Source organism: Mustela lutreola, chromosome 2 (genome assembly GCF_030435805.1).
Source record: "Mustela lutreola isolate mMusLut2 chromosome 2, mMusLut2.pri, whole genome shotgun sequence".
Lineage (NCBI taxonomy): Eukaryota > Metazoa > Chordata > Mammalia > Carnivora > Mustelidae > Mustela > Mustela lutreola.
The window spans coordinates 215165645-215180190 of NC_081291.1; the positions used below are offsets into that span (position 1 = coordinate 215165645).

Sequence of the window (14546 nt, forward strand, 5' to 3'; positions counted from 1 at the left end):
TTATTATTTTAAAAGATTTTATTTATTTATTTGACAGAGAGAGTGCATGAGCAGGGGGAAGGGCAGAGGAAGCAGCGGACTCCCTGCTGAGCAGAGAGCCCCACATGGGACTTGATCCCAGGACCCCGGGATCATCACCTGAGCTGAAGGCAGATGCTTAACTGACTGAGCCACCCAGGTGTCCCTAAGTATTTTTATTTTTAAAAGAAAATGATATTTTAAAAACCCTGTACCTTAGTCAGTCCCACGAGCAATCTGTAAACATTTCTGCTCATGCTGCATTTTTCCAAAGAAACTTGATTTCAAATATTTTTAGGCCCATTACTGCCATAGTTTTCAGGTACTTTCACCCATTCCTTTTTTTCCCTCCAAACATGGTCTCCATGTTTAAGGATCTCATTTCTTCTATCCCTGTTAGAGATTTGCTGCTTCCATTCCAAATCATAGAAGGAAATATATTTGTGTGGTGTAACTGCAACAAAATCCTTAGCAAAACGACAAAGTGATAAAGGGTTAGGCCCTCCAGGGGACCCATGTTAACGTTGTTTCCCTATTTTAAAAAGGTTAGTCAGCAAGAAGGTGAGTGCCCCAGAAAAAAAGTATTTTCTGAAGCTTTTAAGGAACGGCTCCACCTAGCTATCTGTGATTGTGAACTCCAAGCCCACACAACAGTTTCTGTGAGGGCCCTGAGGCCAGGAGTTCTCCCAGAAATGGCCAGTATTGGTTGTATTAATCTTTTCAAGTTTTAATTAGGTCACTGAGTGTTCCGGATGTAACCGATACCCGGCCAGACGGGTCATGGCTTGTGACGTCAGAATGACGACCCAGTCCCTATCCCTGGGATTCCCACCCCTTGCCATCGGGTTGCTCAGGGTCCCGACTGCTCACTCCCCTCAATGTCTCCTTAGCAAAATATCTTCCTCCACGGCACTGAGGTGCTACCTAGTCTCTGCGGAGAATGCGCTTCAGTATCTTAATAGTATCCTATTACAGATGCATAGGCTAGAGCTAGAGTTTTTCACCAGATCCCCCCACGTATACAAATATACATAAAAACAACTCCCAAATATCCTTGTCCTGAAAAATCCCATCAGTCCAACTCCTGCACTTAATGAGAACACTATCTTTCGATACATTAACAAGCCACAAAGTGTTCTATCCATGAACTGAAAACAGATTCTCCATTGCTGCTGAACGGAGCCCAGCCCAGGATATCTTCTGATGGTGCTCTTTCTCCATAATAAATTCAATTTTTCATCCACTGGTAATTTCCCTATTAGTCTGAGATGTCAATAAAATCCCACAAAATGTGGGGTAAAAAACACCTTGTGACCCCTTGTACACAAGTGTTTCAAGTTGAAGGCTCCATGCCTGCGACGAGACACCCCCATTTGCCCTTTCTAGACCATCTTAGAGCAGGCATGAACCTGAGACGTCCTGGAAGCCAACACCTCATCTCAAACATGTGGCTACGAAGCCACATCAGAGAGCTTAGAATAGGTCATGTACGTACGGCACAGGTGGATGGAGCGGTGCACGGATGGAAGGACAGATGGATGGACAGACAGATGTGCCAGGAGCTCCTCATTCTCTCTCTGCCCTCATCACCAACTATTTCCTTTCAACCAAAGCACATCATTTCAATTCTCTGGGCTTTTCCCTTTTTTCAGTTTGAGGACATTAGGCCTGGAGGCTCTCCCTTCATCTCCTCTAGTCTTTGATTTCATGAAACAATAGAACTTTTCAAAACTATTTGAGTTGCGAATGCCAGAGCCACCTTACCAGGATCAGCCAGAATTCATAGTCCTGTTATGAGAAAAGGGACTTGGGAGGTGTTATTAATCCACAGATGTGACACTGAGTGGGCATCCTGATTGACATGCAGTGACCTCTCTTAACATTACATTAGAAATGACTGTGAGTTATTCACAAGGGCCAAGACCAGAGACAACCCAAGTGTCCATCAATCAATGAATGGATAAAATACAAACACGCACACACAGACACACACACACACACACACACACACACACACACCCAGTGGAGTATTATTGAGCCTTGTAACGAAGGAATGTCTACCATTTGCAACAACACGAATGAACATCAAGGGCATTATGCTGCATGAAATAAGTCAGACGGAGAAAGACAAGAACTGTATGATCTCACATGTAAAATCTAAAAAAAGAAAAAGAAACTCCTAGAAACAGAGAGCAACAGATTGGTGGAAGTCCCGGGCGGGGAATGGGGGCTGAGTGGGAGTGTAGGGAAGCGGGTGAAGGTGGTCAGAAGGTAAAAGCTTCCAGCCATATGGTGAACAAGTCCTGGGGATATCAAGTATAGAGTGATAACTAGAGCCAACAACACCATATTGTATATTTGAAAACTGCTAGCAGAATAGATCTTAAAAGTTCTCATCACACACACACACACACACACGCACACACACACACAAACTGTAACTGTCTGAGGTGATGGGTGTGTTTACTCATATTACTGTGGCGATCATTTTGTAACATACACATATATCAAATCATCATGTTCTGAACCTGAAACTTACACAATGTTGTATGTCAATTATATCTCAATAAAACTGAAGAAAACTTGCTTCACTTTGTCTTTGAAAGAAAGAGAAAGAAAGAAGGAAAATGGCTGTGAGTCGAGCTTCATCAAAAAGTAGTTCCCACCTTGAATCTAGATTTTCACATAATGAGGAAGATAGCCATGAAAATTAGCCCTGAAGGCCCACCCTTGCTTCCTAGGGCGAATAGAAAATTCAGGATTACTCAAGCCACCTGGGAGCCTGTGTGCATTCTATTATTTTTCTAGAAGTCCTTTGTGCCGTGTGAGACCATCTACCTGGGACTCTAACACCTCCCTCTCCATGCTTACTACACTCCATTTAATTTTTCCTAAGACCCCAAAGTCCACTTGTCAGGAAAGACTCCATAAGAATGGGTCCTCCTTGGAGCAAATCCCTTCTGTCTGTTCAAGGATGTTCAATAATGACTGTTTTCTGAAGTTAGAAAACAGCAGGAGGGCACACGGGATACACACGCTGCCACAATACCATATTTTCCCCCTCTGACTGCCAATTCTGAAAAGTCAGAGCGCCCACCATTTGTCTTCTGAAGCTGGGTGGGTCATTGAATGTTATGGGAAATATTGGCAGTGGGGCAAAACCCGCCCTTTTTCTAATGCAGGAGAGAGTAACAGGTAGAGGTATACCACGGGGTCACTGGTTTAAGTTTCTTCCTCCAGGCAGGTTGGCATATGAATGATTAGAATGGCTTCTACTTTTTTTTTTTTTTTTTAATTATGTTCGGTTAGCCACCATAGAGTACATCATTAGCTTTTGATGTAGCGTTCAATGATTGCATGGCTCTATTTTTTAACAGAGAGCAGTTCTCCAGGCACCTGAGTGGGCCTTTCTCAAAGTTTAATTACCCTCAAAGTCAATTTCCTTACACCTCACAACTGCCTGTCCCCAGCCCTGCGCCTGGCTAGAACCAAAGTCTGCTTCCTCTCTGGGAATCTGCAGAGAGCCAAGGCACCTGTGCCATGTTTCTATCACATTGTTAACATAACAGGGTCGCTATGAGTCTTCAGTTTGCTGCTCCTACTTGGGAAACCTACAAAGGTGGGTTTGGTTGTCACTGTGTGGTCCCTTGCCCGTGACCTGCTTTTCAAACCTAAGTTGGAATCAGGGGATGCTACCAACTCCCAGAGTTTCCTGAGTCTGGGCATGACTGGATCTTCTCCATGACTTCAAGAAAAAAAGCCTAGCGGGGGTACACAAGGTCAGGAACAATGGGAGTCACAGACTAGGCGAATGGCAGTAAGGGGATGGTGAATGAAATGCCATGTCCCGGGGGGGCTGTCCCTGGTGGGTATGGTGGTTCCTTGTGGGGGTTCTTCCCACTCTGGGGCATTGAGGAAGCTGAGGCAGCACATGGGATGGTTCTAGCAAGTGACTGAGACACCCTGAGGCTGTGGCCAGGACCGCAGGAAACACTCCCACAGCTGGGGTGAGCACAGGGTGCGTGATATGGAGAGCCTCGCCTGGGGACCCCACCACCCCAGCAGCATCCCCACCATGAGAAGTGCCTCTGGGGGACCGCCCCGCTAGCGGCAACCTCAGAGGCAGCCAGGAGCCTCTACTGGACATGGAGAACATTGGCTGAGTTCGTCCTCTGTGCCAGGCACCCAGCACTGTCTCCTCCTGTCTCAGAAAGCAGCTCTCACTATTGTCTCCATTTTGCAGATGAGGAGACTGAGGTCCAGGGAGGCTCCGTAACTTGCTGAAGGCTAATGTGCCTGAACCACCAGACTCCTCTTGCTTTGCCCCCAGAGCCCAAATTCCTAACCACGCCGGCTTACAGCCTGATCTCCCTGGATCTCGACCTCCAGGCATAGCGGGAAGCCTTGTTTTTGAATGGCTCTCCCATCAGAAGAGAGAGTACGCATTTTCCACCAGGGACCTGATAGGGTTTGGAGGCACGCAGACCCTGGGAAGAACCCAGCCTCTGTGCTGGGGAAGGGTGTGGCTCTGGAAAAGAGTGTTACTCTTGGGTTTACTCAAAGATAGTCATTAAGTCACCGTGAAGACATCCTTCTGCAGACTAAACAACCCCACTGCTTTTTAAAAAAGTTTTCCTCACAGGAGATCTTTTTTTGGTACCGTCTTTCTATATTTACTGGTTTTCCCCCGGGAATTCTGCTGCCCTCCCATTCTCTATTTTAATCAGTCCTGTAATAAGATTCTGATCTGTGCCACAGAAAGAAAAAGGTCATTTTCATAGTTTTCATCTCTTGCCTTAACAAATGGACAAAAGGCCAGCATGGATGGTAATCAACCCCTTGTGGTCTGCACTGAGGCTCAGGCACTTTTTCTTGGTGCCCGGGCCCCCTCGTGCCCCGCACACATCCATTTACTGTTTGTTTCTGATCCTGTGCTCACTTCACTGTGCATTTGAGGAACAAGTCCTCAGCCTCCTGTGGCCCTGAAATGCTTCAAACACACATTTGACTCAGCCCGATTTGCTTCTCTGCCCCCTAAGAGAATGCTCTAAAAGGAGTCCAGGGCTCAGAGACAGACTTTGAGGGATGAGTGTCAACCATAGATTTTTTTTCTCTCTGCAGGGGCCGCAGAGTCCTCTCTGACAGAGGTAGCCACATGTAGCCACACGTAGCAGTGCCAGGCCAACCCAAGGATTCTGAGATACCGTCCCCGGTGCCTCAGTTTACCAGCCCGGAAGGCGTGCCAGCCCCGATGGGGGGCCCACTTACTTCGAGGTTCTCGGGGTCCATCCACTGTGATTTTGATGGCTCTGTGGTAAGTGGCAACTTGGGGTGGATTGGTGAAAACGGTGATGGTCAGAGTGAAGCTCTTCCCTGTTGGAACACAAAAGGGAACACCACAAAATGAGCAGACGGTGGGTGGACCTGCCATGTCCATGAATTTATGCTTCCCAGCCCTCAGACTGGAAAGCTGGTCCTTCTTCAGCACAAGTGAGTGGTTTTTCCAACACTTCCCTAGCTTCGGCTTTGCTTAGATTCTGAAGGGCACACCTCCTGTGTTGGTCTCGAAGCTCACACTTCACGTGGTTACACGGCTTTCGTTAAATCATCAATAAACAACACAGGATCAAGAGAGATTTGGTTTTGTTTTCTTTCGAGTCGAGACTCTAGGGAACATGGGATTGGACTGGCAGCTATCCACTCCCCCCAACTGTCTCCACGAATAAAAGAAACCGTATCCATCCTTCCCTTCTAACATAGCATTAGGAAAGACAGAATTCCCGAGTTTGCGAAGAGGAGAAGTTAAAATTATTCCCTCTGTATTTCAAAAACACTAATTGTGGTTAATTGACTTTAAATATTACTTTTAAATGCTAGATGTTATTAGAGGCACTCAAGGGATTGGCCAGACAAAATTTATGGTCAATAAACGGACTTAACGATATGGAACTGACAGATTGAGATTCAACAAGGACTATAAACGTACACACACACGTGGATCTCCACCTAAACTGCTTACAGACACGCGTGGCATGCAACTGTGTTTTCATTACAGGTGTTTACCACCATGCTTTCGGTAACTTTAAAAAAAACTATTTAAAAATATATTTATAAGTTAGAATACAAGGGCTAAAATGTAAGTAAATAATTAATACAAATATACCAACGATTAATATTAATAATATAAGTAATAATATGTATGTATATTAAAAATTTAAAATATTTCTTCTTGGCCAAGCGCTTTAGAGGATGAACTGCAGGTTTGAATGCTGACTAGCTGTCCTTTGGCAAGACCCCTCTGTGCCTCAGTGCCCTTAACCTGGAAGATGGGTACGCACAGCATGTTGTACCTTACAGCATTTGCAGGGAAGTTAAATGCGTTCATAGGAGTAAAACCATTAAAACGGTATCTGGGGCATGAAGGTACGTGTGTGAGAGAGAGAGAGAAAGAGAGAGAGTGTGTGTGTGTGTGTGTGTGTGTGTGTGTTGTGCCCACTTTTTGTTATTTTTCTTCTCGGTTTCTCAGAGTTCTCCAACAGGATTCTAAGGTTTGACTAAGCATGACGCTCAAACCGCCCACATCACGACAGTGGGTTTCTGTTTAACAGTGTCTCCTCTTAGTTATGTAAAACGAAACAAAACCAAACAGAAATGAAAGGAAAACAAAACAGGCCCATTCATTCCCCTATCTGCTCCAAAGCTTTTTAAAAAAATCAACTTGCCTTCCTTGCTCAAGTTAGAGCAGAATACTTTCAACTGTCATGCATGTTTTAATACAAAAGAAAGCCATGAAAAAGGTTCAGTAAAAATACATAGGCCCTCCAATGGCATAGGGGTTAGGGGTGCCAACCTCTTCACTGTGGAAATTCCTGTATAACCTTTGACATTCCCCCAAAAGGACCATTAGCCTACTGCTGACCAGAAGATTCACTCACAATGTAAGCAGTCAATTAACACATATTTTGGATTTCCTATGTAGATGTACAATGTTCTTACAATACAGTGTAAGCTAGAGAAAAGAAAACATTATTAAGAAAATTGTAAGGAAAATACGTCTACAGTCCTGTACCGCATTTATCAGAAAAAACCTGCATGTCAGCGGGCCTGCGTGGTTCAGCCCACGTTGTTTAAGGGTCAACTGCGTCATCTTTGGCTGCAGCAACCGAGTGATTCCTAATCATGAAAAGCGCCAGTGAACACTCCCCAAGGACCTGCACCGTATCTCCCGGGAAGCCTGTGATAAGAAGAACAGTGACAGGGCTCTTGGCTCAGTGGGTTAAAGCCTCTGCCTTCGGCTCAGGTCATGATCTCAGGGTCCTGGGATTGAGCCCCACATCAGGCTCTCTTCTCAGCAGGGAGCCTGCTTCCTCCTCTCTCTCTGCCTGCCTCTCTGCCTACTTGTGATCTCTGTCTGTCAAATAAATAAATAAAATCTTAAAAAAAGAAAAAAAAAAAGAAAAAGAAAAAGAACAGTGACAAACTGCAATTGGATGCTGAAATGGGCTTTGTCCAGCCTGGCTTTACAACCAAAGTCATGGCCGACCTATCTGCCTGGCGAGGTTAGGCTGCTTTCTGGGGAGGGGTGCCCACGGGCCCAAAGCACTGGAGAAGCCCGGGGGGTCCAGCCCCCAGACTGCTCTTCCCATAGGCTGCTCTTCTATCCCGGAACCCAGAGAAGATTCCTTTTGGGCTTTAGGGATTTGCCATCTTGAGAACATGGTTCACAGGTGGCTTCAGGAAGATGCTCCAGACCACCTCTCCCCTGGCATCTTGCCAAAGTAGGGGGTGGGCAGGAGGGACTGCACGTCAGGCCCAGAGAGCTGGGCACAGTGAAGTGGAGGTCGGCGGCACTTCCGGCAAGAGGGTTAGATGTGAGTTCTTAGAACTAATGATTTGACCTCTCCAGTCTCCTGGTCTGCAGAACAGGGGGTTCCGGACTTGTGGGATACCCACAAGGTCACCTACAACTCTGACTATATCTGCTGACTTTGCAGCCCTCCCGGCGTCCACGTTCATGGGCACACGTGCGCTTCCTCAGTTGCCTGGGCTGCTGTCGCAAACCGGCAGAGACCCACAGGCTGAAGGCAACAGAATTCTATGCACCCTGTCACACTTTTGGAGGCTACAAGTCCAAAATCAAGGTGTTGGCTGGGCCACGCTTTATCTGAAGGCTAAATCCTTCAGATAAACTAGGGGAGATAAACTAGGGGAGAATCCTTGCTGGCCTTGCCCCAGTGCTGGTAGCTCCTGGCAATTCTTGGTTTTCCGTGGTTTGCAGCCGCATCTCGCAGTTTTTGCCTCTGTTGTCACATGGCCTTTTTCCCCGTGGGTCTTCGGTCTCCAAATCAAGTTTTCTTTATAAGGATACTGGTCATTGGAGTTAGGGCTCACCCTAATGCAGGATGCCCTCGTCTTATTGATTACAGCTGCAAAGCCCCTCTACCAAAATAAGGTCACACATTCCATGGTTCCTGGTGCACATGATTTAGGGAACACTATTCAACCTAGTTTGAGTTCGGACACCAAGTGTCTTAAGAGTTCCAGTCTTGGCACTGTGGGTCACAACTGCTCTATGGGCAACTGTTCTTTTTACCTCCTGAAATGGGTCCCACTCCTGTGGAAGCCTTGCTGTAATCATCCTATTCTTGGTTTCCTAAATGACAGGAGAGAATTATCATCTTCATAATACTGGCATTTTTAGGTTTGTGTAGGACTTAGAACCTTCCAAACACATTCTCACATACTTTTGCATTTGATGCTCATAACGTTCTTGTGAAATAAACGAGATAGATCTTATTGTTCCTGGTTGACAGGTAGCAAAGCCAAGGCTCAGAGATGTTAAGCCATTTGCCCAAAGTCACACAGCTTGTATACACAGCAGAACCCAGATGTCTCAGCTTTACACCCACTGTTCTTTGCATTATTGTCATGGGATCCCAAATCTCTACTTGCAAACTCAGTGACACCAGCACCAGGAATCCAGACTCTTGGTACTTTTCCCATGCTCCACCACCGCTCAAAAATTTGAATGTATGGATGCCTGGGTCACTTTTTCGGTTGAGTGTCTGCCTTCTGCTCAGGTTATAATCCCAGGGTCCTGGTATCAAGTCCCACACGGGGTTCCTTAGTCAGCAGGGAGCCTGCTTCTCCCTCTGCCCCTTCCCCTCTTTGGCTCTCTCTCTGATAAATAAACAAATAAATAAAATCTTAAAAAAAAAAAAAGTGAGTATAGCCCCGGTGGCTTCCCTATACCCAGAATGTGCTTACAGTTAACTGTAAGCCTGGTTATAATGCAAGAGCAGCTTCTCACCAAGCTGAATTTACACTCCTGGCAGCTGAGCGTTGAATGCCGCCGCCTGGTTAACCACAGATTGGCCTCCTTAATCAGGAATGAAATTCAACCAAAGTGAATATTTGTGAAATTGGAAATTGTTGCTCATAATTATAATTCCATCATTTTATGTCCATCCTTTTATGGGCAGTCCTACAAACCGTCCGCCCAGCACAAGCTACCAGCTAGAGCCAAAGTTCTGGCCCCAGTGATGTGGTTCAGGAAGATGGAGATATTCTGGTCGCTTCCCTCACAATGGGCTCTTGTTCACAGCCTTGCGCACCAGGACATCTGCTTATTACCTGACAGACGGAGGTAATAAGTGATGACATTTGGTTCACAGGTGGGTGTGACGTTTTCCCACTCCAGGAAACTCTGCCTTCCACTTTCTCGTGCTCTGCGACCCGCCCTGGCACCGGGTGCTTGGTAACTGGGGCCAGTGGGCCAGTGGGTACATGGGACTGACCCACTGAGCTCCAGGACCCTTCCACGCTCTGCTGCCCAACCACTTCCTGGCCCATTCCTGTTGAGACTCAGCCCTTCTTGGCCGGCCCCTGCAGAAGGGGTAGCCACACCCCAGAAGCACACGCGTTATTCGCCAAATTCCCTCATGAAACTGACCTATGGGCCTGGTATTTTAAGTGCGTGGGTGTGGAGGGTGAAAAACGCTCAGGTGTTTTTCCCAGTGAACTGCAGTTGGAACAGTAGGTCAGAGTGCAGGCCGGCTCAATCACAGCCACCCCAAGAGTGGACCAAATGCAGGACCACAGGCAGCGGCAGGAGGACGCTGCTGCCGTAGAGGTTCACCCTTGCAGCCTGGAGACAGTCCTTGCCAGGAGAGGCGCCAAGGCTCCCCGCAGCCCTGGCTTTGGCACCGGGAGACAAGCTGGGGCCTTGGCCAGCGCACACGTGACCCTGGGTGGGCTACAGCTCTGGGTCCCCCAGGGGGCAAGCTGCAGGGTTACAGGTGTCCAGCATGGGGATTTGGGAGCTAAAGGGGTGGGGGGCGCTGAGACCTCCCTTCTCAACCCTCATGGAGACCTAACCCCTAGTCCAGAGAGCGGCCTCTGCTCTGGCCCATGGTTGGGTTCCAGAAGGAAACGATTTAGAAGGAACTGAATAAGGTGGGGGGACACGGCAAGGGACAGAAGGGCTCCCTGACACCCCAAAACAACAGAAGATAAGGCACTGATTATACAATCTGGTGGCCCTGGGAATATATAGACGGCTAGGTCTATATTTGGCTAGGTCTAGCCAAAATGCCCGTGTCTTAAATCTCTGCCACTTGCTAGCTGTGTGACCTTGGGCCAGTTACTTAACCCGTCTGGGCCTCTGCTTTGTCATCTGCGAAATGGGGCTAATACCAGTCTTTCCATCTCACAGTGCCATTATGCAAGTGAAATAAAACAACGAGTCAGCAAGTATTAGTTAAATTATCGTTAGAGACATGAGAAACGTGATTCTGCAACGACTGAGCCTTGGGCAATCCCAGGAGGAGTAACAGGTGAGGAGGGGTGCTGGGGTCTGACCAGGGGGTGGCGGAGTGTGCAGGTCAGTGCTGGGGAGGAGGCACCCACAGAGCTCCACCAGGCTCCTCCCCTAGAAATTCCAGCAAACCCAGGCAGAGCGCACAGGGCAACCAGCAGGACAGCAGAGCGAGGCCCACAGCCCCATCAGGGAGAGACTGCACGTTTAACTCGAAGGTCAAGTTCACTTCGGCCCGCCAGCTGGCGATCTTGGCGAGTCACAGCTGTGGCTGGCTGATCCGTCTTATAAAGAAGCTGGGCCCAATGCTCCCCAGCCGAGCCTGTGGCCTCCCCTAGACGCCAGCTTGTTCGTCCAAGTGCAGGACAAAATACTGCCTGCTTTATTTAGTTGGGAAGAAGGTCACGGGTGAGTCGTCGCAGACGCTAGTGGCCCTGACCCGTGCTGCAAGGCAGCCCCTGTGCGGCGCACTGGGTCTCCCTGCGCCTGCGGGCCCTGGAGCTGGTGAACTCTGACAGCCGACTGTGGTCTCATAAAGCCGTGGCTGGACACGGCAGTTCCGCATGGCCCGGGCGCCCACTCCACTTCCTCACCACATCTGGGAAGTGGCTAAACCTCAGAACTGCTCCCCAAAGGGCTGAGGGCGGGGAGGGGAAGAAGACGCATAAAGGCCACTCCAACTCCTCTCTAGTCCAGAAGTCAAAGAGCAGGGGGTGGGGGGAGGGGCTGTCTGGTCACAGCAACGTCCCCCTACTCCAGTGGCATCAGGGGCGACTTTCCAACTATCCCCCAGTCCTGTTGCAACTGTCCCTCCCAGGGTTTGCTCCTGGGGAGCCAAGCCCCCTGCTGGGGCTCTTCAGCAGCTGGGCTGTCCTTGGGGTCCGTTTGGACCTGTGAGTCATCTTCTCCTTTTTGGGCAGTTTCGGTGGGATGTGAAACTTGCCCTTTGTCACGCAAGGGAAGGCTGTAGGCACAGAGGACCGTCTGCGTGGGGGGTCATACAGCCGGGAGGCCCCAGCACAGTTCTCACACACGCGTGCATCGCTGCAGGAAAGCCGGTTGTGTTCACACACTTAAAACAGGGCAGGCAGCGAGTCAGGAAAAATCAAAGGAAAAAAGAAAAAACAAAACAAAACAAAACAAAAAAATGCATTTTTTGAGAAACAAGACAGGCTGTGAAGGCCCTGGTTTGGCCCTTTGCAAATTCTGGAAATCCCAACTGATTCTGAAATGTTGCCGGAGGCTTTCTCCTTTTACCGTATAGATTGTGCCCGACTTCCTTTTTCATCAAGGATAACTGAGTGTGAAAATGAATGCACCCTCAGGGTCCAAGGGGACAGCTGAAATATTTTTCACAAAATATTTTTAATTTACATGTCTCACTTTTCCACTGGAACAACCAACCTAAGGGCCAAAATTCATGCTTTTGCTCTCTGTCCATTTCGTCATCCAAACACATACCACGGGACTTTTGACAGTGCAGCTGTATCGTTGTTTATTTGGGGATTTCTGAAGAGGGCACAAATCCTTCAAGTGGCACAGAAATTTCCTACTTTCTCTAAACTGACCCGAAATCAAGATGTTGGTGTGCGCCCAATTCCGTGCAAAGGGCCCCCTATGATTGCGGATGTGTTTATGTAACTGTACCTCCATCCACATGGGCAACATGTAGGCGGGAGGCCCATTCTAATGGCACCTCCAACCCCAAAGTCTACTGACAGAAGCTCAAAACACAGAACTCAGTTTTTCATAAAAAAACAGCATTTTTTTTTTTTTTGAACGATGGATTGTTTGAAAAAGTTGGTTTACTTACAGAAAACTAAAAACATGCAAAACATTTTCTCTGGAGATGTTCTATTAAAAACAAGCTGAGGACAGGGACAACATCTTATTAATCTTTGTGTCTTCTGTTCCAAGGCAGTACAAAATGTCTGATACCTGGATCAATGAATTCTTCCATAAACTTTCAGTTCTGACAGCTGGTTCCTTATGATATCTGATTTCACTTTGAAAGCATCGCTTGCCTTTTTCTGTGGCTCGGGTGTGAGCTCAGCTTTACCAAAGGAATGGAGGACGAGGCTTCTTCAGGAGTAGGTACCAAACCACAAGGGGCTATGATGGTCATGTGACCTTGCACACTCTTCCCGAGATTTCACAGTCCCTCGCTAATCTTCCCTTTTCTTTTGGTATCAGAGTTCCAGGATTTTGGTGGAAGAATCAGGCTTTAATCCTTTTAGCCCAAACACTTCTAAGACCCTGAATTTACAGCTCTCTTTAGGCCAAGGCCACACCTGCTGCCAGGAGAGCCGTCTGGTTGGTGGCCCAAGTTCCCCGGCGGAAGTTGAGCTAGAAGCTAACATAGGACAGGTGATCAAAGTGGCCTCGTCCTAGCCCGGATTCTGTTTGTGTGATGGTCCAGTGGCTCAAGTACACAGCCCAACACCACACTGGTGCTACGAAGAGGTCTAGGCGTGGACACAGAAAGCAAGGCAGCGCTGGGGTCTTCTGTGCGGGCCACCAGCCTTTTAAACCACCCAGCGGCTGCTTCCTAGGAAGCATGAGGTCAGGTGGGTGTGGAGGCTAAGACAGAAGAAGAGGTAAGCCCCAGGCAAGGCTGGGGGTGTGGTAGGCAGGGCCTGGCAGGAGTGGACTCTGGGCACAATTACCAAATGAGCTTTCTGCAAATTGGGTATGCACTCGTCTGAGGCTGCCTGCAGGGAGAACTGGAAGTTCTCAGTCCCTGAACCCCTAGACATGCTTTCCCTTCTTCCGTCGACAATCTGCCTATCTTCCTACAATTTGTATCCAGGTATGTCCCGTCTCTGCTGCAATACAAGTTGGTGGCTCTTCATTTCCCTGGGAGCAGACCAAAATTTCCAGTGTGGATGGATGTCAAGGTCCTGAGCAGCTCTTTGGGTCTCATCCTGCTCCAAGATCTTCCCCAGAAGGCTACCCAAGCATGTCCTGGCTCCTGGACCGACCAGGCGTTCCTCCCCACCCTAATTTCTCTGCTTGGACACTCTTCTCAATGCCTTCACCTGGATACTTTTCCACACCCTAAACTCTCTCAACTGAGATGACAATATACATCGCGCACATCTGATGAACGACTGAATAAAGAATGAATGAGGTACCCTCATCCAGTGACCTTTGGGGGTGGGGGTCGGTTCTCAGAAAAAAGCGATGGACATTATACTTCCCTGATTGGAAGGGTCCAAAGCCTGTGTGAGACTCACCAATTAAAATGGAAAACACAAGGTCCTGCCTGTGTCAAAAGGTCCAGCAAATGTCTGCGGCAATAATCATAATACTACTATCGTATTTATTTATGAATATTTATGAAACTCCTACTGCATCTCCAGCACTCTCATTTTACGAGGTTCTTTGCAGGGTAACAGAATTCCTTGTATCCAGGAGTGGACACTGGAAAACAGCTTCCTTCCTAATGTTCTTATTCAGGGACTCACAGGCTGATTCCACCCGCTCTTACTCAGCCTCCCCCCAGCACTTCTCGCTGCAGAGGGAAGGAGCACACTGAGATGTGGTTCTTCCTGAGTCCTGCCACGCTGACATTATCTTGTTTCAATCATCCTGATAACCTTCCAAGTGTGTATGAAAGGCACCATTGCACCTACTGCACAGATGGGGAGACTGAGACTAGCACCTCTTAGCAAGTCCTGCAAGGGCACCCACTTCTCATACATGCCTTGCT

The 14546-nt window shown here is 48.0% G+C and overlaps 1 protein-coding gene across 5 annotated transcripts in view; it reads right to left on the minus strand.

Annotated features, from left to right (window-relative positions):
- Positions 1–14546, minus strand: part of RUNX1 (RUNX family transcription factor 1) — a 245222-nt gene that overhangs the window by 55888 nt on the left and 174788 nt on the right. For all 5 annotated transcript variants that reach the window (XM_059164673.1, XM_059164674.1, XM_059164670.1 and 2 more), the window contains one exon: positions 5287–5391. In XM_059164673.1, coding sequence (XP_059020656.1) covers positions 5287–5391 — 105 coding nt within the window. The remainder of the gene's footprint in view (positions 1–5286; positions 5392–14546) is intronic.